At 43.3% G+C, this 26,450-nt stretch overlaps 1 protein-coding gene across 10 annotated transcripts in view; it reads left to right on the forward strand.

The window, feature by feature from the left end:
• The first annotated feature begins 321 nt into the window (after positions 1-321).
• Positions 322-26,450, forward strand: part of TUB (TUB bipartite transcription factor) — a 171,017-nt gene continuing 144,888 nt past the window's right edge. For 4 of the 10 annotated variants that reach the window (XM_027737531.2, XM_027737555.2, XM_027737556.2 and 1 more), the window contains exon 1: positions 324-713. In XM_027737531.2, coding sequence (XP_027593332.1) covers positions 658-713 — 56 coding nt within the window. In that variant the 5' untranslated portion in view covers positions 324-657. Of the gene's footprint in view, positions 714-26,450 lie in introns of all 10 variants that reach the window. The other 6 variants (XM_039382459.1, XM_039382461.1, XM_027737537.2 and 3 more) reach the window with 3 other exon arrangements.

Here is a 26,450-nt window from a genome sequence, read left to right on the forward strand (position 1 = left end):
CGGGCTGCAGAGAGTGCTGCGGGAGGATGAGCGGCAAGGCCATGCCCCGGGAGGGGAGATGATCCCGTGGAGCTGCCTGAGCACAGCCGGCTCCCAGCGCTGACCCCACATGCGGGGATGTGATCGGTGCCTGCCTGGAAGATCGTGTTGGCGAGACCCAGGGACCGGTGGTGGGTGGGAGGCGGCTGATGTCAGAGCGCTGGACCCGTATCTGTGGCAACCAGAATAAATAAATAAATAAGGCGTGTGTGCTGGAGCAGGAGGCGCACAAGCTGCTGCACTCCTCAGCACAGGCTCGCTGAATATCTCTTAAGCAGCTTAGCACCCTTGCTCCAGTTTATTACCTGAGCGTCTTCGTGTCTGCCGGGCGGCTGAGAGCATCCCGCCGCCGGGTCCCCTCGGCAGGGACCCCAGGAGCCTCCCCCTCTCTTCATCCCTCCCTCCCTCCCTGCGCTGACAGTGGTTTGCTCCGAGCATCCAGAGCTGGATGCGAAGCCGCTGCTCCGCGGTGAATTTCGGTCCTGCCGCGGAAGGCCGGAGGCGTCTGCTCGCATCCCCACGGCGGGCCCGTCTGCAGAAAGGTGTTTGAATTCCAAGCCCAGCAGCCGGTGCCTGCGGGAGACGAGCAATGCTGGAAGTGCTGTAGCTGAGCCGGAGATGGATAGTGTCAGCAGCAACAGGAACATGTCTTACAGTAGATGGAGTTACAACAGGTATCGTCTGTCTTGTTTTGGTTTGTTGTTTTCTTTTTTTTCCCCCTTCCTGATATTGTAAAACCATCACGCTGTTTATATAAACTGAGGCGGAGAGCCCTCTTCAGGGAAGCAAAACCCTTTACTAATGCTTTAACAGTCTGAAATACACTTGAGACACCCTGGGTTCCCAGGAACTCGAGCAGCGGCGTTTGCTGTTGTTTGGCAGGTGTTTGTCTGGAAATCAGGGTGGTAGTTTCACCCTGTGTGGCTGCACCGGGGGTGCTCCCAGCCCTGAATGCACAGGTTTCCTGGTCTCTCTCCTCTGAGCAGGGCACTGAGACGCAACGATCACCTCAGCAGTCACCCAGACTTCTGAAAGGTGGTCTGTAGGAACTGCTGCTCGAAGCTGGTGCCTACAGGTTTTCTACCTTATAAGCTAAACCTTGGGGAATGGAGACAGCAGGGAGCCAGGATGTGGCTGAAGAGTGATATTTTCAAGCAAACACTGTATACAACCTGGGTACCACATTGCTGACAGGTCTGAATTCAGTGTCTCAGTGAGACAGTTGCAATATTCCCACCGTGTTTCATATCAGCATGTGTGTTTTTTCTCTTACGGGAAACAGAAATTTATTGTAGCATTAGTTTTGTTTTTATGTGATTCATGGCTGTGACTGACAGGTTCTTCAAGCCTGGATTAAAAAAAAAGGTACAAACTTCATATTCTTTTTTTTTTTTTTTTACTTTTTGTCCGTGTAAATGTTACACCTGAAATGGAACCAGATGCTAAGCATGAGCAGTATTAGGATCTCACTGAATCACTCCCACAGGCCACCATGATGTCCTGAAGAAATGCCCACGGAAGTGGTTTTTAGTGCTTGAACAGGTATTTGGTGTTGCTCATGCTCCCTGGGTGCGTGGGTGTATATTGTTTATATGTGCATCTAGAGAGTATCATTCATTTTCAGTGCAGTCCTACTGCCTCAGCAGAAAATTTACAGATTCATACAGTGGTGGCAATGGAACAGTGTCCTTAAAAAAAAAAAGTGTATATGTTTATGTATATGTAAAACTGAGTTATACAACAAGCTGTGCTTTTATGCATATATTGTCCCACAAAGAGAATGTTTTCCATCTGATGCCAGCAGTGAGATCCTGTAGTATTCAGTCTGTCCCATGCAGCCCAAGTTTGCAGCAGTTCTGGTATCAAACCTGCAGTGAACAATCCAGAAATTTCACACAAACTCCTCTTGGGTGTCTTCTCCTAGTGCTACTGCACTGTGATTTGACCTTATGTATTGCTTGCAATCTATTTTTCCAGTTTTCAGTCTTCATGACTGTTTATCAGCCTTGTACCCAGGAACATGCTACACTCATGTGTCCACCCTGCTAGGCTTTTGTATTTCATCTGGGGGGAGAAATGCAACATTTCAGTGCCCAGGCTGGTTTTTAGGTGGCCAGTTTCCAGATTTTGAAACTTTTCCTAATAAAGCCAAGCTCTATGAATTGGTACCTGTATATATTGCAGTGCTGAGAGGCTGAGGAGTGAATTGCTGCTTTTACTCACAGCCTTCCCTTCTGAAAAATGGTGCAGAGTTGGTCTCACACACTGGGCCTGCCCTGCCACACCCCTCTTGTGCCCAGCCCTGTTGCAGAAGGAGGATCTAACTCTCTTGTACCCCAAACCCTGGTGGCTGACTTTTGCCTTTGGAACATGTCAAGGGGGCAGCCAGCTTTGGTCCCCCAGCAAAGCTGGGGCAGCCAGCTTTGGTCTCACTGAGCAGTGGCAGAGGTTTGGGGGAACTTTCTGCCAGGAAGGGAAGGAAATAAGAGGTTCTTGTTTTGAGCATCTTGGAGCACCTGTGGTGCAGGCCAAAGCCTCTGGCTGGGCACAGGCTGCCTTTCTGTCCTGCAGGCTCACACCAAGCCACCACAGGCTGAGACCTTCCCATGGCTCCATATGTGCTTGGACTGGAACATGAAGTTACTGCAAGATTTCATGAAAGCTGAGCTCCAGTTTTGTGTGTTGTAGGAGTTTTGTTAGTAAAGCTAAATAACATTTGCCCATTCCTCAAGGGACACCTGTAAGCCTTTGGGCAAGAAACACTGTTGCTTGTAAAGCAATGTTAATGATTCTCACCTCATTCACAAGAGTCCTGTGAAACAACTGATAGTGCTGGGGTCATTGCTCCTCACCAGTGGCCACAGAAGTTGGGACAGCACTGTGAACAGCCAAGCACTGTGTGAAAGCTGACAAATGAAGCTGGTGAATGTTGTCTCGATTTTTTTAAGAAGGGCAAGAAGGAGGACCCTGGAAACTACAGGCCTGTCAGTCTCACTTCAGTGCCCGGAAAAGTTATGGAAAAGATTATTCTGGGAGGTATTGAAAAACACCTGAAAGACAATGCAGTTATTGGTCACAGCCAGCACAGATTCATGAGAGGAAGGTCCTGCTTATCAAACCTGATTTCCTTTTATGACAAGGTAAACCACCTGGTTGATCAGGGGAAGCCAGTTGATGTAATCTTTTGGAGTTTCAGTAAAGCTTTTAATACTGTCTCTGACAGTATCTTGGACAAAATGTCCAGCCCACAGCTGGATAAACACATCATGTGGTGGGTGAGCAATTGGCTCACAGGTCGAGCACAGAGGGTAATAGTGAATGGGGTGACATCAGACTGGTGACCTGTCACTAGTGGGGTTCCACAAGGCTCCTTCTTAGGCCCTTCATAAATGACTTGGATGCAGAACTGGAAGAGATACTACAAATTAGAGGACTGGATAATCACTAACCATATGAAGTTCAGCAAGGAGAAGTACTGGATTCTGCAGCTGGGGAGGCACAAACCTGGATGTACAGACAGACTGGGGAATGAGAGGCTGGAGAGCAGTGCCATGGAAAGGGACCTGGGAGTCCTGGTCAATGGCAAGTTGAATATGAGTTAGCAGTGCCCTGGCAGCCAGGAAGGCCAACCCTGTCCTGGGGGACATCAGGCAAAGCATCTCCAGCTGATCGAGGGAGGGGATTGTCCCACTGTGCTCTGCACTGGGGTGGCCTCACCTGGAATACTGTGGCAGTTTTGGGTACCACAATATAAGAAAGATATTAAGCTGTTAGTGAGCTTCCTCAAGGCCTCGAGGGGAAGCTGTATGAGGAGCAGCTGAGGGCACTTGGTCTGTTCAGCTGGAGGAGACTGAGGGGAGACCTCATTGCAGTTACAGCTTCCTCATGAGGGGAAGAGGAGGAGCAGGCACTGATCTCTTCTCCATGGTGACCAGTGACAGGACCAAGGGAACGGCCTGAAGTTGTGTCAGGAGAGGCTTAGATTGGATGTTAGAGTTTCTTCCCCCAGAGGGTGTTTGGGCACTGGAACAGGATCCCCAAGAAGTGGTCACAGCACCAAGTCTGACAGAGTTCAATAAGTGTTTGGACAATACTCTCAGGCACATGGTGTGTCTCTTGGGGATGGTTTTGTGCAGGATCGGGAGGTGGACTTGATGACCCCTGTTAGTCCCTTCCAGCTCAGCATATTCTGTGATTCCGTGGTTCTCTGGATGCACACCCAGGTACTCTTTGTGTTGGCCTCTATGAATCAGCATTGCAGGTATAGAGGGACAGGGCCAATGGAGCAGGTACTGCCTCCCATAAATACATTTCTGTCTGTACTTAAAAGCAAAAATGCTCATCATCTATCTAATGAAGGGAACTAAACAAAGGTTTTGGCCTTTGGACTCTGGAACATGCGTGGATTTTTCCCCATGGAAATGTGGGGAGTTGCTATGACCCATCTAAATGGCCAAGCACGTCTTGCAGATGAAAGCACTTGTATGCAGTATGCAGAGGTTTATCTAGTGGAGTTTATCTGACATTTGTTTTGTATCACAGCGTTCGGCCCTGTGACTGTGATCTTTCCTTAGACTTGCTGACCAGGATATCCACAGATCATTCCTGCAGATAGTTTGTTAAACAAAGAGCAAGTCCAATCACTGACTGCAAAACTGAGGTGAGGGAGCCCTGGGTAATGAGGCTATTCAACACAGTTCACCTCAGCTACTCTCCTAACCAAAGGAAAACTCCTCTTCCCCCCCAGCCATTATCTCCTCCCAGCCTAGACCTGTATGTGTGAAAAGGAAACAGGTACAATATGAAAAGGTTCTTAATGAGCACATGTGGCATTTCCAGGCCTGGCTTGTTGGCCTTCCTAAAAGGGCAGTCTTAACTTGTGCACATCTTTGCCTTCCTCCCATTTCAGTGCTGTGACAATTTCCTTGTCACTCTGAATGTTGCCAGGCAAAGTGGAGGATAAGCATTAACTTAAACAAAAGCTGGGGGTATTTAGGGCTTCTGGGTTCAGTGGGTAACTTCTACAGTGAAATAATGCTGCTCTTTCACCTTCTGCCCTTGTTGATAAGCTGTTTTCTGGACAGTTACTAGTCATTTATATTCAGTTCCTGTTTGGTTTCTTTCTCTCCTGAGCATCCTCAATGCTTGAGCATCATCATGCTCCCTGCTCACCGTACTTCTGGTCCCTGGGTGTTCACAAATCCTTGTCTTCCAGAGCAGAGCCAAATCGACTCTTTTTCATGCTCTCAGTGTTTAGTACTGGTGCAGGTTTTGGCAGCTGGGCTGTGTTGCCCATCAGCACTTTTGCTGCCTCCCACCAGCTTTGTCCAAGAGTCATGCAGTGCTTCACTCTTGGGGATGCTGCACATGGAGTAGCAGAGTGTTTCCCTATCAATCTCTTCAGGAAGCATTCATCTATCCCAGTTCACTGATTTCAGATGTCATCCATGTGGGCTTGAGAGCTCCATGTAGTATTCTCTTTGGGTTTGGTATACTCCTGTGGGAGTTTATGGTCTGTATACATAGAATTGTTCTTTGAAGGGTCTCTACTCTGTGCTGGAGCAGTTGCTGGTGGTACCCAGCACTGACCAGGTAGGACATGAATGCTGTGTGAAGCTGAGTTCCCTCAGGCAACTCGTGGCTGAGCAGTTACTGAAAACATCTGGTGTCAGGAGTGGAGTGAGAAGCAGAAGATGGGGTATTCAGAAGCCTCCTTGTGCTGGTGCTCTCTGGAAATGGAGGTGGCAAGTGGAGGTTTTACCCATCACACCTGGGTGGAAATGAAAGCTCAGAGAGAAGAGCTGTTAATATGATGGGAAAGTGAAAATGGAGAATAGGTTTTGGCTGCTCTGAGACTGAAGAGCTATTCCCATGAGCTGAGCCACCTGAGTCCTTTGTAGCACACGCAGCAGCTGGAGACCAGATTGACAAATAATTAACCCTCCACACCACCACCCAAATTTGACTACTGAGGTCAAAATGGTGTTTATGAAGGCTCATGGTATCAGAGGGAGCTCTGATACCATGGATGTAGTTGAATTTGATCTCTGGGAAGGCACAATTTAGGGAAGTGTGGAGAATTCAGTCAACCCATGGGCACAGGAGACCAGTTTGAAATCAAATATATGGGCAAATACTGCAGACTGGGAATCTGCAGTCTACATGTGGAAAAGCTGTGCAAGGAAGCAGTGATTCTGCCTGATTTTGCAAGGTCTTTCCATGGGTCAGTGGACTATGCACAGCTCTTATGAGGAGGGTCACAACTGAATAGCTAGTCCAGAAGGATTTCTTCAGGAGCAATAGGAAACTTTACAGCAGAAGGAATGGGTAACCTGCACATTACACCTATACATGAACAAAGATGGTAGTGTTGCTTTTTTTTTCACAAAACAACCCACCAAACCAACAAGTCACAACAAAATACCAGCAGTGGAATCCATAAAAGCAGTTTTGTCCCTCCTTTCTCACATTTCTTCCTGAGACCAATACATTCATAGTTTTTCTCCCCTATCCTCTTTGCTTTGTCTCCATACTTATTTTTTTATTTCTTTCCTGGAGGGATTTAGTGCAGCCATCCTAGATTCACTAATTACTGCATTGTGATTGATACAGGTTTTATCCATTAGCATTTACAAGTATATTTTTGGAAACCTACTCTCAGGATCTTTCAACTGTTGGAGACAGCTCGAAACTTTTTTCTGTTGATCTGTATCTTTGGTCTGTTCTGGATATCAGTGTTGTTTGTGACTTTCTTTTGAAGCTGCTATTTCTCCTTTTTCTTTTTTTATCCTGTGTTGAAAAGCTCTGAGGGAGTATTTGGGTCATGGTGTTGGAGAGTTCCGATCTTAGATCTTTGTTTTTGAAGATTTTTAAACTCTTCTGCCTTGATTTTTCTGGGACATGCTGTCATCAATGAGTAAATAAGAATTGGCCTCCAAAAAAGTTGTTTTAGGGAAACTTAATTCTCTTCTTTGAATTAGCATCTGTAGAATCCTGAAGAATGTACAGGTCTAACCTTCCTAGGCTTGCTGCAGGGAGTGCAACAACAAAGAGCAGATCCTCTCTCCAGTTGCAGCAAAGCCACACTTTTCTCCTGTGCCATCTTGTGTCTTCAGATGTTTCCTCCTGGAATAGGTACCTTTATAGCTGTAGTCATTGGACAAAGCCCCTGGCGGGACAAGGAGTGGAATTTGTTCTATGGGACAAAAGGTGGGGTACAATCAGCCAGCCCTCAAGTGAAGCCAGAATAAAACATTCATGTAACAGATACATAAATCCTTATAAGTTTATAAACGTTGTGCATTTTGTTTGCTGGAAATAGGTTCTTTATTTTTCTTTCACAACAAAGTATCTTAATTTCAATTGCAAAGGAGAACCTAGAGTATGGGAATGATGTTTCCTTGCTCAAGTCAAGACACTAGGAAGGATCTGCAGGTGTGTTCATGTGCATCCTCCCGTGCTCAGGATTTCGTGTTGGTTTGTGGCACATCCTTGGAGTGTATGAATTCTCCAGAGACTGCATGGTGGCTTGTGGCAGCCTGACAGAGAGGTGTGGGAGAAGAAACTTCAGCTCCCACTTCACTGAAGAAGAAATTTTAAAGCTTCTTAAATAAAAGTAGCCTGAGAAAATATTTTAAACCTACTTGGATCATGTACAGCATTACATGCCTAATGAATGCAAGAATTTCTTCCCTGAAATGATTGCAAGCACTGGAACAGGCTACCCAGGGAAGTGGCTGAGTCTTCATCCCTGGAAGTATTTAAAAGAAGTGTATATGTGGCACTTAGGGACATGGTTTAGTGGTGGACTTGGCATTGCTGGGCTCATGGTTGGACTTGATGAGGTCATTTTCAACACAAATGATTCTATGGTTGGTGTTTGAAGCAGCAAATATCGTGGCCAGCAGCTCAGCAATGAGAGTGAAGGGTAAGTTTTTAAAGAAAAGTCAGTACTACAGCTGGTCATCAGTTAATCCACAATATATAACCTATTAGTTAAGAATTTACAGTAAGAAAGAGAGAATTACTTAAGAGACTTAAATCAGCTTACAGTAAAAACAGACACAAAATATACACATCTTTTGTCAGTACAGTTGTAGACCTCTATAAAAGTTCCAAAACCTCTGTAAAGCTTTATGCTTAAAATCTGCATTCAGATTGTCTCTTGAACTATAAAGGCAACTCAAGCATTTCTTCAGGATAGATGGAGCAATAGGAAAACAGTATAACTGGCCATGAAGAGAATGGCATGTGATATGCCACAAGAAATGCTGCTCTGCCATCCCTTATTAGCACTTTTCCCCTGTTCTGTGGTCTTATCTCATGCCCTGTGTGAATGCCTTTTGTTACCATGTCTGAAAGACACACTAAGGGCCTCATCTGCAGTGCTGGGGCACACAATTGTCAGTCTCTGCTGTGCCTGAATATGTGCACAATGCAAGGAAGATGGAACGTTGCAGCTCTGAGCTACCAGATACTCTTTGTGCTCTCGCTGCAGCTTTCAGCGTTAGATTGCATCTTAAAGAAAAACCAGCCACGTCACTCATGATCTGCACTGTAATAAAAAAGAAAACCTTTTCTTTCTCCAGTATATAATTAGTGTAAATGTCACTTCTAATAGAAGTCTGAGGATTAATGTTCGTGGCTGAACACCAGCAGAGAGGGTTTTCCGCTTCAGAAATGAACCAGGAGAGAAGAACCATCCTGGCTGTTGACACAGTGGCTTGTGGCAGGTGCTGCATATGCAGCCAGCAAGTGCCAGTGCACGTGGCTGTGGCAGGTTGATGGGGTCTGGGGAGGCTTGTTCATCATTGATTTTAGGGGATGTTTCTGCAAGAAGAGAAAAAAATAATATTCGGTTCATTCTGTTCTCTGCAAAGGCCAAAGCTGATCTTATTTTTTGCTGTGCAAAAGCAGGTAGGGTGGGTTGGTTCATGTCAAATGTCGTATAACTGGACTAAAACCACTGCCTCATCCAGTCGTGTTCACCAGGTTAACAAGCATCTCTTTGTATCAGTGTATCCACAACCCTCACTTTCTAGAAGAGGCTGAAACAGGGGTGTCAGCTCTTTGCAGCACCCCGAAAGTCCATTGCTTTTGGCTTTGTGCTCTGGGCTAGTGGCAAGCACAACCCTTCCAGCAGGCATGGGGTAGTACCCCTTTCAGAGACACCCCAGGAAGTGGAGCCTGCAAGGAGAAGGGCTCACTGCTCTCATGGGAAAAGGTCCCTAGTGCCCTGGATATCCATAAGTGCCACACACCAGCAAATAAAAATAAACCTGTTGAGTTTTGTTTATTCCTCTGTCTGTGAAAAATTAGTATCTCATGAGCCTTCCAGATGACTGGGCTGAGTTCTGCTGGCAGTCACCTCTATTTGTAGAAGAGACAGATGTTGGATATATCTGAAATGCTTGAATGCTGAGGTCAGAACAGGGGAAGATTCCAAGAGCTGTTAAGAAAACAAAGATGCTCCCAGAGGAGTGCAGGTCTTCCAAGTGTAACCTGTCAACAAATCAGCTCAAAATCAATTTTAAAAGTATTTTTTTCAGTTACAATTTGTCTCTAGAAGTCCACTACATAAAAGATCATCCAGGTAAGTCAGCTTACTTGAAAAAAAAAAGATTATTTCTTTGTTTTTGTAAGCTTCCTGATTTGCGTGTTTGGTTATTTTTATTCTACTGGGGCTATGATGTGTTTTGGTCGTGTAGCTGACAAACTGTCACACTGTCAAACATACAATTGCTTGTTGGTCGGGTAAATGTGTCAGTTCAAATTCATCCACCAATTTGTGGGTCCTTAGGGAGACAGGATGTGTAGCAATAATCTTCTAGTCATACTTAGATGCTGCTAAACTAGAGACAGTGCTCTTCTGCTTCAGAAACAGTCCAGTTTGTTTTGAAATTTCACCATTTCATGCACCACCAGCACCCTCCTCCTTCATGCTGTGCATTTTTGCTGCCTGTCAACACAAGCAGCTGTTTTGAAGGATGGAACATTTCCTCATAGCCCCTGCAGGCTCTGATGACATTGATATTAATGTTAAACTATTGATTTGTTCTTGGGTAATTGTGTGCAAGCTTACCTAGGTTCACTCTTGTCTTTGCAGAGTTTGCAGGCAATCCTTTAAAACATAATTCTTGAAGTTTAACTTTTCCAGCTTTAAAATCCTACTCGAAAATCGTATTCAAACATTTTCTGCTGGTACTCCTGAAGTATCAAAGCCAATTCCTTAATGTGCTTAATGTGGCTTTTCTACATATGCTCTCACAGGTTGTTTTGCACAGCTGTAGCCTAAAATCCCACCAAAACTCAAGAGAATTTGCCTGGTTGGTGAAAGGTGCTCCCAGAGAGCTGGGCCAGCTCTGCTTTCTGAGGAAGGCTTTGTAAGGAACCAGCCTGGAGGGACTCAGCAGGGGATATCAATCTGATAGCCAGTCCACGAGAGGCTGGCTCCACACTGACTGTTTGGTCTGTCTGCAGGATGTTTAGGTTTCTAAAATAAAAGCACAATTTTGCTTTTTTCCTCTCTTGAATTTTGTTCTTTTTTAGTGCAATACTGTTGAAGTGTGACTGCATGGGCTTTCCCAACTGAAGTTTGTTCATCCTTCCATTGTATTTCTTTATGTATGAGGTGGAACAAAAGAAGGACTCTGCTTTTTAGTATAATTTGGCTAGTTTTAGGAAGAATAATGAAACTTAGGCTTTGTAACAGGGTCTAGTAGTTTTGAACCAGTTTTCAGAATTAAGTTATCGTCTGGTTCATGAAACAGTGCACTCAGACCTGAAAAGACTTTTTGGTAGGAAGGTGCAAATAAATAAAGGAGAAAATGAAGAGAGGGGCCAGTATGGAAGCTGGGAGCTGTTCATTATTAAATATCCTGTAGCAAGTGTCTTCATTTTTATGCACATGTGAAGCAATGTTGGCAACCAAGAATGATGTGTGTGGTCAGTGCGTTTGGTTGGTTTTAATTAGAAGAGCCAACTTGCACAGTGCAGATTTCTGGTGAAAACAAGAAAAAACCTTTTAAGTAAGGAATAGTTTGTAGCCTTGTCTTACTAGCAACAAGTGAATAATAAATATTGAGAGGGAGCTGGAAAACAGTGGGACTGGAGCTAGGCTCCAGCGTATGGAGTGAACAGAAGCTTAGAGGGTTTGGCAGTAGCTTTCCTTGCATGACATACTGTGCTTCAGCAGATCTGAAATCCAGACACTGATAGATGTGTCATTTTCTCTTGGAAACTGTGATTTTGCCTGGGATGCTGAAGGCTGTTGTGGTTTCCTTCCCACGTGTTCTTTGGTGTGCACAGACACTCTGCCACATTTTTCCACCTCAAATTTCACTCCTTTCACCTTCAGCATGGGCCATACAAACTCTTTTTTCCTCTCTGTCATGCTTTATTTTATTTCTCACCTTCCTAGAAATCCCTTGAATGTATTTAATTAGTGAGGATTTTGAAATTCAGTTTGGGCCGCTCACGCAAGAAGCACAAGAGCCAGTCTGGGCTATGAACCCAGGCTGAGGCCAAAGCCCACTTAAGTCCCTCCTTACAACCCTTCTGTCCTTTTGCTAATCACAGTAAGAGGATTAACTTGAGGAGTATGGGATGTTGAATACTACAGTCAAAGATGTTCATATCAGGCTCTGGGCTATTTTCATTCATCCTTTTGCAAGTGAAAAATGATTCCCAAAGCGATGGGTGTACTGAGATCCAAGGCAATTTACTCGTGCTTGGAATGCAGGTGTATATATTGCAGGAAAAGGAACTTTGAATAAAAAATAAGAACTAGCCTTAAATGAGAGCTGAGATTTAATGTTCCAGACTTGTTTAAAGCCAGTGCTTTTGCTCCTAATGTCCGCTTGTATTTGGAAGGAGTTGTATCACACAGATGTTATTTGCTTTCTGTTAGGAAAAATAATGGGCAACTATACAATATTATACTGCTTTTGTCAATGTCTGCCTTATACCTTATGTGAGGGTGCACTACTCCCATCAGCTTCTGGTGCAGGAGGGCTGCTCTTTGCAAAAGAGCTAAGGCTAAATCACCACTATTTATTCATTTTTTTTAAACTCCTAGAGTTGTCTTCAGTCTGACTACAGGGATTATTAAATACGTCAGCTCAACTATGGTATCATTAAGTGCAAACACACTGCTTTTTGCTCGTGAGGCTGGGAAGGAAGGTGGTGATATTTTCCTGATATTTACTGTCTCCCCTGGGCATCAGCTCTTGGCTGCCAATAAGGCAACAGGCGGTGCTGCCTGCAGCCGCTCTTGTGCCCCCGAGGAAACAAAGCCAAGATTTGTCCAACAGGCATCCTCCCAGGCAGGCATCCCAAATGTGCCTGGGAGGGCAACTGGAGCTCAAATGTGGTGACCAAACTCTGTTTTGTTCACTGTAATGTCTTCATGAACATTTGATTCATTCATTAGGAAATCTGTGTGGACTAGTAGGTTGTTTTAAAATGTAATTTGTCTTGCTAAACCCTCTTGACAGAGGAAGCCATGCATTTTTTCTTTGACTCAGCTTGATTTTTCTGACACTGACAATTATCTTTCTGTTAAAAATCTCTCTTTGCTTACACCTTGCCCTCACTGAACTGTGGGACCCTCTGCACACTTTGAAATATGTACCTAAATCCTTTTCCTGTGGTTCTTATGAATCATGCCAAGAACAACATTGCAAAGAATCTTAGTTTGCAATCTTATCTGTTACCTTCATGGTTGGTTGTTTGGCCCAGACTTTGTCAGAGAGAGCAGCTGCTGGTGTTTTTATGCACTTATTGTTCCTATGTACTGAGAAACCTCAGTGCTTGTGCCTCCAGTAGCAGTATAATGCTCCAGCAGTGGCATGGGGGCCTGAGTCTGTTTGCAGATCTGGCTTCTTTACCAGTTATTGCTGTTTTCTACAGCTGTAATGCCTGAGCTTACCTTTTTGATGTTTTCTCAGTCACAGTGTAGCTGTACACAAATTCTGAATTCTGTGTATGGTAAAGTAAATAATGTACGTCAGCACTGAAAATATCGAGAATCCATTTTTTTACTAAGTTTCTCTTCACCACTCTTGTGTAGGTAGCTGGCAAGTCAGGGTAGGTGACTTGGATAAGAATAGGCACTGAGAGAGGGAGTAATAAAACAGATTATTTAGCAGAGAACAATACTAAAGCCCTTTAGTGAGCCTTTTCTGAAATATCTCAGATTCAATCTTTTAAAATGGTGCAGAAATTATGCAAAAAGTTTTCTATTGTTACTTGGATTCTGTCCACAAGTACTGTCAATTTTTTTCCATGCATGAGGTCTAGAAGTTATAACTTATGCACCATTATAACTTAGGCGCTGTCAAGTTATTCTGTGCATAAGTTAGAGCAGGTTTATAAGTTATAACTCTTTTTGGGGTGGGGGGACTACTGAAAACCCCATCTCTGTGCAATGGACTATTTAAGTATGTACTCAGATCCTGCTGGGTGTGGTATGATGAGACTGTTCTTAAATGCTTCTTAGTCTGACTTAAAATTCACCTTCACCTGAATGCTGTGCATGAGGGCAGTCTCACTGCCTGGCTTTGCCAGATGGAGCGAAGAGAGCCCAGGTACCAGGGGAAGATCTTGCTGGAGTGATACTGATTGTTTAAATTTGAGCTCAGCTTTGTTTTAGTTACAGTCTTGTGGGCTGACATTTAACTACAGCCTCGTGCTCTCCATCCAGGCCCCAGATGGGCTTATGAGTATTCTGATCGATGGATTTCAAAAGAAAAATAATCTCATAACGGAAGACACAGAACATTGCTGAGGAAACAAGGAGTGTTATCCAGCATGTTTTAGGGAATTGGATTACTGACGTCAATGAGCCACTCTCTATCTTTTGCTCACCCAGGTGTAGGAGGGGTGTTTCTTATTGGATTGTCGGAAGATGTGAAGTTTCTAGAATTAGATGTTTACAGTGAAGTCCCCTCTCTGATGTTCCCTGAGAGCTGCCAGCATGCTCCATGCTATCTCTGACATCTTGTTTGTCCTGTGACTGTGAACTTTACCTTTTCCTTGATGCTTTTCAGACACCCTCTGGATATCATAGGAGACTTTTAGGGCCACTAGATGAGCCTTTTTTTAACCAAATCCATATTCTCATCCTTCAGTCTGTAAAGGTGTTAGTGCAGGAAATACCCCTTTAAAAATACAGCAAGCTTAGGAAGACAGTTTGTTTACTCCCATCTCTTTCAAGTCCTCTCCTTTGTATTCCTTTTTTTTTTCTTCTGCTTTACTGTCTTGTCTTTTCTTTCCAGTTTTACTGCAGTTATACCCCTGGGGAATGGACCATCATAAAAAACCCAAAAGAGGTTTTATTTTTGTTGCACCTTAGCAGCGAATGAGGCTAGAGAAAACGAGGGTGGATCTTCACAGATGTTCACTTGCCTGAGCTGTCCCACAGAGGATTCAATTTCCTTCTGAATTAAGTCTGTGCTGTCTTACTAGCGTATTATCTGACAGTTGACCAGAGAAATACAAGCTGTTATTTTGAGGTATTAATCATGTTCTGAAACAGAATTACAGTGTGGTGGCTGTGCAATGAGCACAGCTTTGCAGTGCTGAAAACCTTGTGTGTGCAGTGGTAGGTTTGCAGCCAGGCATCTCTGTAGTACAGGGCATTTTCATCATGCCTGACATTTTTTATTTTTTTTTTAATACTTCTTGATTAGTTATTAACAAAAGTAATTGTTTTATTCTTTTAAATAAAAATATTTTCAAATATCAGGTAGGACTCTTTTCTCTAAAAGGGTGAATCAAGTTAGTTTAATTTCAGAAATAAGCCCTAGTTCATAAGGCTACAGGTGTCATTGTGTTGCAGTTTGTAGAGCCACGCTCCCTCACCGGCCTTGGCCTGGGAGGATGAGGAGGAGGAGGAATGCTGCATGTGCCTGCAGCCCAGCTCCACAGGCAGCAGTAACTGGGACTGCTCAGGCAGTGACAGGGCCTGCTCCAGGTGAGCAACACAAAGTACCTACCCAGCAGGAGACGCTGTATGTCAGAGTGAATGGAAGGGAGGGTTTCCTTGATACCTCTCTAAAATACCCAGGACTGGGCACTGCTGGGAATGCCATTGGCATGACTTTTTTTTTAAGTTTAATCTGAAATTATATGATTTCTTTGCAGTGAGTGATGTGCATGGCCTCTTAGGTCTTGGTCCCACTCTTTGCTGCCTTCTTACCTTGCATGTACTGTTGCCCCATTAACAGTTTGTTTTTTGCAGAAAGGGGAGGGGACTATGCAAACTGGGGCTCCTTTGCAGTGCTGCTCTCTGGATAATCCCTCTGTTCCCAGGGCACACAGTCTCTGTCAGGGCAGAAGGATTTAGTCTCAGAGTGAAGTAGTATCTTCTGTAAGGTCTGCAGAAGCAGGAGATGGTCTCCTTTTTTGTCATTGGTGTTTTGTCCTGTTCCTTTTAACCATGGCATCTAATCTAGAACATGAGCAGGAAAAGGCACCATCAAATAGTGGCTACTGTGTGAATACAAGTAACAGTGCAGATGCTGCCAGCAAACCTGATTACTAAGGACTTGTCTCTAGAAGCTGGAACAGGCTCAACTCATGCCAAATTTTATCTTGTCCTTATGCAGAGCTGCAAACTGCTCTCTGTTCTCAGGTGCTGTCGTTTGCCATGAAATCTGTCTGGATGGGAGTGCTGACTGCATCCCGAGTGCTTCTTTCGAAAGAAATGCAAAAGAAAGTCCTTGGGCTGTGCTGGTGGACATGAGCTGGCAATGTGAGCACACAGCTCAGAAACTCAACCATGTCCTTGGATATATCAAAAGAGTCATGGCCAGCAGGTTGAGGGAGGGGATTCTGCCCCTCTACTCTGCTCTCATGAGGCCCACCTGAAGTGCTGCATCCATCTCTGGTGTCCCCAGCACATGTAGGACATTGACCTGTTGGATCAAGTCCAGAGAGAGCCTCAAAGTTGATTAGAGGGATGGAGCACCTCTGCTATGAGGAAAGGCTGAGAAGATTGGGTTTGTTCAGCCTGAAGAAGAAAAGGCTTCGGGGTGATCTAATTGCATCCTTGCAGTATCTGAAGGGAGCCTACAAGAGAGATTGAGAGAGATTATTTACAAAGGTATGCAGTGACAGGACAAGGGGTAACAGCTTCAAATCAAAAAAGGGCAGGTTTAGATTAGCTATTAGGAAGAAATTCCTTACTGTAACAGAAGTGAGATGCTCAAACGGGTTGCCCAGAGAAGCTGTGGATGCTCCATCCCTGGCAATGTTCAAGGCACGGTTGGATGGAACTCTGGGTAACCTGGTCTAGTGGAAGGTGTCCTTGGCCGCAGCAGTAGATTATCTTTGCCTTCCAACACAAACCACTCTATGATTCCTCATTTGGGAAATGGGGTGGGGAGAGGTGCCAATGGCATGTGCCTGCCTTTCTTCTCCCCCAGTCTCAAAATGCCTGTTACCAAAGGGTAGAGGGAACGGGGAACCCTCCTCCCAAACAAGCAACCAAATCCTACTTGTGAGTTCAGCTGTGCTAAGCTTAGATAGGTCCTCTGTTTCAAAACCTGCATTCTTTTTTCCTCTCTACTTCCCAATATATATCACATTCACCTGCCTTGCTCAGTGTTGCAAGGCATAATTCCTTCCTATTTTTTGATTAAATCAATTTCAATGCTCTACTTAATTGAATAAATACACCTTATTCCTACTTGCTAACTTAAGACACTCATCAGAAACATTACTTTCATGTGGAAATTAGGTCTCTTCCCCAGAGTTTGCATCATGAAAAATAGCGTTGGTGGTGTCAGTGGCCCCATGGATTAGAAGACAGGCAGTTCAGCTCTTTGGGCACGTCATGGCCATGGCTGAAGCTGCTCAAGTCTTTGAGGCAGAGCTGCCAGGAAATTTAGGAAATATGCCTATAGAAAATGGACTATCCTTTACCCTCCAGCAATCGTGAAGCTTTGGGGAAGCCAGTCTTGGGCAGTTTTCCTACACATTCTCCCCCACTTTGGACTTACTTTACGAGCAAGCCCCTGAGTAGCTGTTTGGTTACCAAGAATAAGTGTTACCAAGAAATGTTACTCCAGAGTGCTCAGTCACTCAGCACTGAGCCCCTGTGGCAAAAAATAGAATTTATGTAGATTTCAGGAGGTACTGAGAGGAAGCTGAATCCCCTGAGGCTCTTGTAGGAGGGGGAATAAAAAGGCTTTTTTGTCCAACTATGTCATACTCATGCAGTCATGCCAAAGCGCAGCGGTGCATTGCTCCTGCTTTTCAGAGGCCTCTACATTAATAGTTTGTCTCCAAGAACAAGACATCTGGAAGACACAGTGATTAATGACAGGGCAGGCTTTCCTCCCTCCCTGCAGGTCAAGCCTTCACAAGCAAGAATGAGGAGGCTGCTAACATGGGGCTGGGATTTCTGAGACCTGCCAGATCCAGAAACTTTATTTCTTTTTCTCACTCAGTGCATTTTTTTCTGATAATAGAAACTGTCATCTGTAATTGAGACTATCACATTGAAATGTGGGAATAGTGCAGAAGTGTATGTAATTTAACTAGTTCTGAGCCTGCTTGTGCCCCTTGCTAAAACAGACATTTTTAGTAACTCTGTCCAGTCCTTTCCAGCCAGCTACATGCTTTGCTATAAAAGCAAGGCAAGCCTCCATCACTTAAACCACAAGGCAGAGGAAGGATGGGTTGCCTCCTTCAGCTTGGGCTACACCTGTTGTCCTTAGTGGTCATGGAGATTTGCCATTTTTTTAAGGGTGCCAGACCAGTGACAGTGCAGGTGGCTGATGCTCCACCTTAATGTGGCATAGTGGCCTCAGCACAGACTTTGTGATTTTTAAACATGTTTTTTAAAACGTTGTTACATGACTTTGGGTTTGTGTTCAGTGAACTGGAGGTGGGATTTGGATAAGCAGTTTAATATATGTGTTGCTGTAGGTGCTGTTGCTGCACCTGATTTGGCTGGCTTTGATGTTGGTAAAATGCCATGCATTTCCTATACCATGTACTAAAGAACAGGACTGATAAAATAGCTGAACCAACAATATCTGTGTATTTATTTCCACTCTGGTATTTATGACCCAGCAGTGGTTTTTATAAGCCCCCCACAGGGTGCAGAGTTAACGAAGTACCATTTCCTTGGTTGAGGTTTCAGTGCATTTTAGATTTCCAAGATGTGGTCTTCAAACTCCAGTTCTGCACTGGCTGCATACAAGTTGTTTGTTACTAAGTCAGCAGGAAGAGGTTGAAGATAACTCACATACCTTAATCTTGTAATAATACTTTGTGATTTTGTAAATGCAAAAGGCAGAATTCTTGAGGCAGACAGAAGGAGCATGGTTTTGTCTTTAAGGCTTAGTGGCATTTAGAAGTCACAAAATCATTAATATGCTTCTGAAATATTTTTTCAGCTCTTAGTCTCTCATATGTTCAATGTGAAATGGCTCATGTTAATAGCATTTTTTCTTTGTCATAAATATACCTCTCAACTCAGCAATAGCTGTTTGCCATATATATACAATAATGCCATCTGTGTTATTTAACAGTAAACTGATGAGATATTACTTTACTTTACTGCCACTAATTAAGGAATCACTTCACCTGGGAGATGTGTTTATTTTTCAGCTGCTTGATTTTTCAGGTGAGTTGAATTTCAACCCAGGTCACTTGAGTTTACTTCTTTTAACCATGGTTGAGTTAACAAGTTTGCAAGTATTGGCCCCTTTTGACGTGACAAATTTTCAGTCCTATTCTGATTAAGCTGTGATTTAGGTGGAACATCAGCCTGCTAAACAAATCCAGGTATGTTTTTCAAATTGAAATTGTGGCATATTGTGAGTGAGAAAGTCGGTCAATGATTAGAGTTCTTGATATAAAAAGCCCATTTAGGATAAAAAAAAACCCCAAAACATAAGTGAATAAGAGATCTAGCATTTTAGAAGTGTAGGAAATTGGTAACATATTGGCTGAATGTTAAAAAAGTCTCAATATGTTTAGGGAAGTACTTAAACTCCTTGGTCTCCTTAAAATACTCCATGCAGCTCTTCATTCCTGCGTCATTTCTGATCCTCTGATCAAGAAAACATAAGCCTGGTACTTGCACGCAGTTTAGAAAGGAGAAATATGAAAATAGTCACAGGTCCTCATGGAGAATTAAAAACATAACAGTTCCTTTGATCTCTGGCACACAGGACAAGTGACGTGGCTGATGCTGTGCTTGGTTGCCTGTGGATGCTGGGGTTGGTAGGTAAGAGATCTTGCTATATACAGCTGGTTCTTGTGCTTCACTGGACAACAAAATAGACAAGAAGATGGTTGTTTAAGAATGCCCCAGTTGCTTGTTTTCTGAGACACTCAAGTTACATGATATTGGGCAGAAATCTGTCTTTGGAGCACAAATCATTGCTTCTGGAGCAGAAGTCACCCATCCCACAGATTTTCCCCAAGTGCCAGGGGTACCTGGGGAACACAGGAAGGTGGACAGTCCCACTGACAGAAGCAAATCTGTAGCCACGTTGAGCTGGCCTGAGGCTCAGAGCTGCAGGGGGCTTGCAGGGATATGCTTTTTATGATGAAATGTTTATTTGCATTTTGCAGGCATTTTGCAATATTGGCAAAGGCTGGCAGGGGAAGGGAAGCACTGATTGTCCAGCAATGTGGTTGGCATTTTCTGAGCTAGGTTTGACAGATGCCTGGGTTTAAACTGTGGTCCAGACCGCTGGAAATTCAGGAAAGTCTGCCTCACAGCAACTGCAAAATGGCTTATGTACAGGCAGGGGACACTGCTTTACTGTCATGCTCAAAATGTCACATCTGCTTCCTGTCCATACTAGCAAGGGAGCATCTCTGAAGTATATCCTTCTTACAGAGTTGGCAAGACCCAGGTAGCCCCAGCAGTGCTGGGTTTTCATACTTGAACACCTACAGAATAAGTTAAGGGTAATGGGTCAATCAGAAATCACACAGTCACAGCCACATGTATGCTTTGCTCCAGTGGCCTAGTGGGCTATCACCCTATTTTGAAGACCAAATGGCTAAGCCGTGACAGCCCTGTTGGTCTTGTAACAGACCTTGGAGCAACTAAAGTGACTTAAGTAGGACCCTGACACTAAAATAATTATAAAGGTTAAGAAAAATCATGACAAGTGAAGCTAGACTAGAATGTGACAATATTCCCCAACTCCGTAGGAAGATGTTTCACAAAACAGCCTCTTGATCACGTTAAAAACACAGAGACTTTAGCATCAGAAGTTTCAGTGAGTTTGTGCAGTCCCTGGACAAAGGAGAAATGTTCAGTCCAAACTTTCCAGTATAGCAGAATAGATCCTTATGAAATAACAAAATAGCTGTCTTTAGACTTTTCTTTCTGATACTTTTAAGCAAGGACATGGTGGAATTTAGCAAAATTTGCTAGGAGTTTGTGAGAGAGCAGAATAAACAAAGAGCCTGAGCCCCATCTCTCACACAAATAAACCACATCCTTAAAACAGTGAAAATACACTTTAAAATGCAGAGCCCAGCCTTTAATTCTATGTAATAAATGAAAAGTGTCATCCATTTAAGTCTTTGCAGTGAACTTGGTGCTGGGGATTAAACAGCCAGGGACATCTGGCAGATGGGACACTCCTTTGGAAAAAGGACTATAGGGTTGGATGAAGTCGATATAGAAATAGGGGACCCTAGCATAATCTGAACAGGCACAGACACGTAACTCTGAAACAAGTCTGAATAAAACTCTGAAGCAGAGCCCGCATGTTCCAGCTGAGAGTGGTTTTGGATTTTGGAGAAGGAAAAGTTTTTCTGGTGTATGTTATTTTGGGGTGACAAAACCAAACTCTCAGCTATAATTTTCTACTTCCCTAATCAAATTCTCAGGGAGATGAGGTGCAGCATGCAGAGCACAGGAGAGAGACCCAAAGACAGGTACTCAGAAGCTCTGCCAGTGTTCTAATTTGTGCCACGTGATTTTGTTATTGGTTGGGAGGCACTCAAGTAAGGATGTGGCCTTCCATGTCTGATGGCTGGTTGTTCTGTTTAGCACAGCCCAGGTATGGCTGGAGATGGTTGCCCTGACAATTCCCTGATGCTGAATGAGACTTGTTGTCTAGGCAACTGCCTTCAGCTTCAGCTGGAAAACTATGAGTTAAGACCAGAGTCATAACAGCGCAAGATCTCCAAAGGTGCTTTCATCACACTTAAGGCTCTACCAAAGCTTAATCTTTACAGGCATGTGCTGTAAAGACTCAGTCCAAGAGCATGAAGGGGAATATGGCATCAAAAAGAACTGACAGATGATTTACTGCAGTGGAGAGCTGCTGCCTCCCCCACAGTGCAGGGCTGAGGGGGAGGATATGATGCCTGGGCACGGACTCCAGAGCTCCATGGGAGGATGCAGAAGGTGGAGTGGGAACACAGAGTGCCCTCTCATGCCCTGCAGATGTCTGGCATTTCACTGAACGCTGCAAAATGTCAAACCCTTTCCCTTCTGTTAAAATTTCTGTGCTGGGTAGAGCAACCTTTTATAAAGTCCAGTACAGACGGGGAGACTGCTTTCCAACAGCTGTGCCTGACTGATGGCAGCGCTGCCACCTACTCTTGAGGATTATAAAAAAGAGGGGAACAATTTTTTACACAGGCTGACAGTGACAGGACAAGGGGGAATGGTTTTAAATTAAAAGAAGAAAGATTTAGTTAGGAAGAAGTTCTTTACTCAGAGGGTGCTGAGGCACTGGAACAAATTGCTTAGAGACGTTGTGGCTGCCCCATCACTGAAAGGTTCAAGGCCACGTTGGATGGGACTTTGATTAAACTTGTCTAGTGGGTGGCATCCATGTCCATGCCCGGGGCTTGGAACTGGGTGATCTTTAAGGTGCATCCAGCCCAAGCCTTTCTGTGATTCTCTGAATGCTAGCATGGTTCTCAAAAAGAAAACAAAGAAAATACTGTTTCTGGCTTTCCAGTGTAGATGCTGGCAGTGCCCTACTTCTGTACAGTGCTTGATGGCAGGTCCCAGTCCCAGTCTTGGGGCCACCCTGGTGTGAGGGAAGATGACAGAGGCCACAAATAGATTTACGTGTTCTTCTTTGATACACACATATTCAAAAAAGGTTTCATACAGACTAGCTGCTTTTAATGTAGTGGTGGCAAGATTGCTCATTCAGAGACACATGAAATCAGTTCTGAGCCTCATTGCACTTGCTTTCGAGTGCACAGCTGGGCAGCTGCTAAATAGCATGGATCAGGAACACCAAACCTGGAAAATATACAGGGAGTGTGTGTGTGTTTATACTGGTCTTTGATAATTCTGGTTGGCTTTACACTATGCACCAATGTGCTGAATTGGCCAAGTAATCACTTCGGAATTTGTGTAAGTGATAAAAAGTATTGCTTCCCTCTCCTGAGTCTACGGCTGTGCTGAGGGTGTCTTTTTCTATACCTGTGCTTTACCTGTAAGGATGCAACTGTGGGAACTGCAGATGGTCTGTACTAGGGAATTCATGGGATGATGGTATAAAGCAGAGGTGCTGGGTCAGAGAAGACAGGTGAAGCCAGCAGGTTAAGGACTGAAATACAGGAAGAGGAGTAAGCGAGAGACAAAAAACCATATCCAGCATCCTCAGATTCCTTCCCAGGGCAGCTCAGTGTTTAGCCCATCTTCAAGGCCTCATCTGTTTACTTCTGCCACTTTTAAGCATCTCTGGAAATAAAAAAAAGGTCTTTTTTTAAGAACCTGAGCTGCCTATTGAGTGGAAATTGTGAGCTTCCAGGATGCTTTGTCCCCAGTAAGTATGAAGTATCTGTCTATATTTCTGAGAGCTGCCAAATATCTGTCTTCTACATTTGTGTTGAAAATCTGTGTGGTCAGACAGATACCATAGCATGAGCCTGAGAAGAGAGTAATAAAATGTAGAAAAGGATAGTCTTTGGGAATGGAATCATAAAATTATAGAATAGTCTGGGTTGGAAAGGACCTTTACAAAGGTGCTGGCTCAGAGAAGACAGGTGAAGCCAGCAGGTTAAGGAGTGAAGTCCTTAACCTAGCCCAACCCTGCTGGGATGAGCAGGGTCATCTTCAGCTAGATCAGGTTGCTTAGGGCCCTGTCCAACCTGACCTTGAGTGCTTTCAGGGATGTGGCATCTACCACCTCTCTGGGCAACCTGTGCCAGTGTTTAACCACTGTTATCATTAAAAAATTCTTTCCTGCATCTACTCTAAATAGATCATCCTTCAGTTTAAAAACATTACCCCTTGTCCTATTGCAACAGGCCCTGCTAAAATATAATCAAAATTGTTTTGGTTTTGTTTTCTACTAAAGCAAAGACCATTGCTTCTGTGAAGTTTTCCTTGGATGTCTGTGAAGCCTGCATGTATGAGGGCTACAGGTGTTACCACAACTACAAAAACTATCTGAAGCTTCTTCCCTTACAATGTCAAATTTTACAGGCTGGTGTGCATAATATAAAATCTAACCACAAGAAACCACAATAACAAATTAATGTATGGATGTAGCACATTCTGTATAAACACGTAGGAATGATCACCTGAGAAGGTTTTGTTGCAGTGCTTCTACCAGAGCCATCAACAATCTTGGCAGTTCTAGTTTCCTGCTGAAATTGAAACATTTCATGGGAATTGATTAATTACTGCTGATAATCCTGTCAGAATGCTGTCAAAACATCTTGATTGCTGTGGAATACAGAATGCAAGCCAAAATGAATCACTGGTGCTTGAAACAACATTATTTATTTAACGTTTTTTGTTCTCCTTTAAAGTGAGTTCTTAGCAGAAACTTGGAAATTCTGGCATGGAAATTTTTTCCCAGTTGATTCCATCTCGTAGTTTTCTTTCCTGTTAAGCTAATATTTTAACCAAATATATCCAAGGCATATAGAAGAAAACTTATTCTTAAAGTGGTGATTATTGCTGTGCATAAAATCTTTGTTTGAATGTATTATTAGCTCCAGATTTAAAGCCTTAAAATATATTTGATATTTTAATTGATGCTGAGGATCGACACAGTATGTTTATCACATTTTGGGGGGAAAAAAATCATCCTCTTCTTCATCACATTCACTGAAATTTTGGAGGCCCTACCTAGGAATGTGCTATGCCTAAGATGCTGAGAAAGACTTTCATTCTGCTTATCAGATACATCAAATTCCTTTTGCTCTAGAAAAAGATGCTACAACAGATCTTTTTAAATATAATGCTGATTACTTCATCAGGAAAACGTAGCCTGTTGTGGTACAGGATCCCATCACAGCTTTAGTTCCTTAATGTATTCCAAGGGGATTCACGGGATCTGAAAACAAAAAAAATGGGGTCTATTTCTTTTTGTACACTGTCATGTTTATTTCATAATAAAATAGGTGTAGAGGAGTGGTGCAACTAAAATTGAAAGGGAAGAATAGTAAAATCTAATCATGGATGGAATGTGTGTGTAACATGCTACAGAACAGCTCAGGATCCACACCTACAGTCACTCGGTGCCTGGGACTTTTCAAATACGGGCAGTGAGATGCACAGCAGTGCTTGGGCAGCAGCAGCTTGCAAGTCTGGCTTTTAAAAGTCTGCTTCTTTCTTTGAACTTGGGAGTTTCAGGCTCCCTTTGCTGTTTTAGGCATATTTTCTTCTGTTGGACTCCTGTGACAGATATTCCCCTGGCTTGAGTAGCTGCATTCAGTGCCAAATTTCAGCAAAGACCTGGAAGTGTAATACTGGGGTGTGTGTGTCAGGATCCCCTAAGTTTAACAATAAAAGATATTTTACATTTTAGAACAGGGCATGCCGTATAGGGACATGAACAAATACTGGATTTCTCAAAACAGAAAGTGAAAAAGGAAATGGTTTGGCTCATTTGGCCAAAGTCCATGGAAGAACGTTGTTTATTCCCCTAGGCCTGATGAAGCATTTTGTGCTCATTTGCTTTAGAGTTCCAAATAAAAACTTCAGAACCACCTGGGTATTACTTAAAAAAAAAATCTGCATGAGAAATAAGAATTATTTATGGCAGCATTTAATTGTAACTATAAACAAGATTTATTCATCAGCCTCATAGTCATTTGCTCATTTGCCTTTTTAAGGCTTGCTTTGTATCTGTAAATATCTCAATCTGTTTCTGTGAACCATGAATTTCACACAGCACTTCCAGACTTCTCATAAAGGGCAGCTAAAGAAGCCAAGCATGAATATATTTAAAATATCACTCTGGCTGATGAAGGAAATCTGCAAGTGTGGCAGGGCAGGTATGTTATAAACATGCTGCCTGATACTTAGTATACAGGTGAATGCATTCAAATTCACAATTTGCTGGCATTAAATGGGTGAGGGAGCTATTTTGGACCACTTTAACAAACAGTCTGGAACTCTGCATGTTGTACTAAGGATTATTATAATGCTAGTTGTCATAATCATAGCAGCCATTCTTACTTACATTCTGGAATTGATTTTCCCAGTTTCAATTCTTTGCTTTACAGCTTTGTTTATTTCTACCTTTCTGTGTTGTTTTCTACACATGTAATGAGAACTGTGATTTTCTTGGTTGGTGTCAGTGTAAATTATTCCAGCAGAAAACTTCATATATGAAGAAAAGTTAGGTGTAGAAGCATAACTTGTTGTAGCCTATACCCTCAGTCAAGTTACAAGGTGAGATGTAAGGAATTTGCTGTATGTAAAGTGGAAGGAGGAAATATTTTAAGATCCAGTCTACACTTCAAGGAAACTCTAATTTGTGTTTTCTGCACACACCTAATGCAAGATAGTGTTTTAGCAACCAATGTAACATGGAATGTAATCTGCCTTCCCTTCAATTTAAGATGTTAACACCTCTATTAATGGGGGAGAAAATGAGTTGCCATATTGAAATACAAAAAATATGTAATATTCGTATTTTTAATCTCCTGATGTCTCCAAACCCTCCTGCAGTACTCCACCTGCAGAAAAAAACTCATTTATTTTTCTAATTGAAATAAACAACTCTTGTCATTATAGACAGATTATGCTGCCAGAGAGATTGTGCTGGAGCATTTGCCACTTTTTCTAGCAAACTTTGGTTTCATGACACAGGCAAGAGGTAGTTGAAGGTGCAAGTAAGGAATCAGGGATCTTGGTGCTTACCAGCTTATGGCAGACCTACCTGTTAAGCCCCTTGAACTGAAACCCACAGTTCTGGTGTGGAAAGAGGTAGGAAGGAAGGAACCTCAGATCAAGTAATTGAAGGCGTATTTTCCCCTCACTTTTTTCCCTTGGTATTATAAGAAAGTATAATATTTGTGTATAAATACTTGCTCTCAAAGGACTTGCAGGGTTTGCCAAGATCTGTTTTCCTCTCTTATTTTAGAAAAAAAAAAAAAAAGAACCCTAGAATCCTACCTACAATGAGCTTTTCTCTTTCCTCCCAGTTTAGTGTGTCCTT

The sequence above is a fragment of the Pipra filicauda genome, unplaced genomic scaffold (assembly GCF_003945595.2).
Source record: "Pipra filicauda isolate LSUMZ 115617 unplaced genomic scaffold, ASM394559v2 scaffold26_size5592650_pilon, whole genome shotgun sequence".
NCBI lineage: Eukaryota > Metazoa > Chordata > Aves > Passeriformes > Pipridae > Pipra > Pipra filicauda.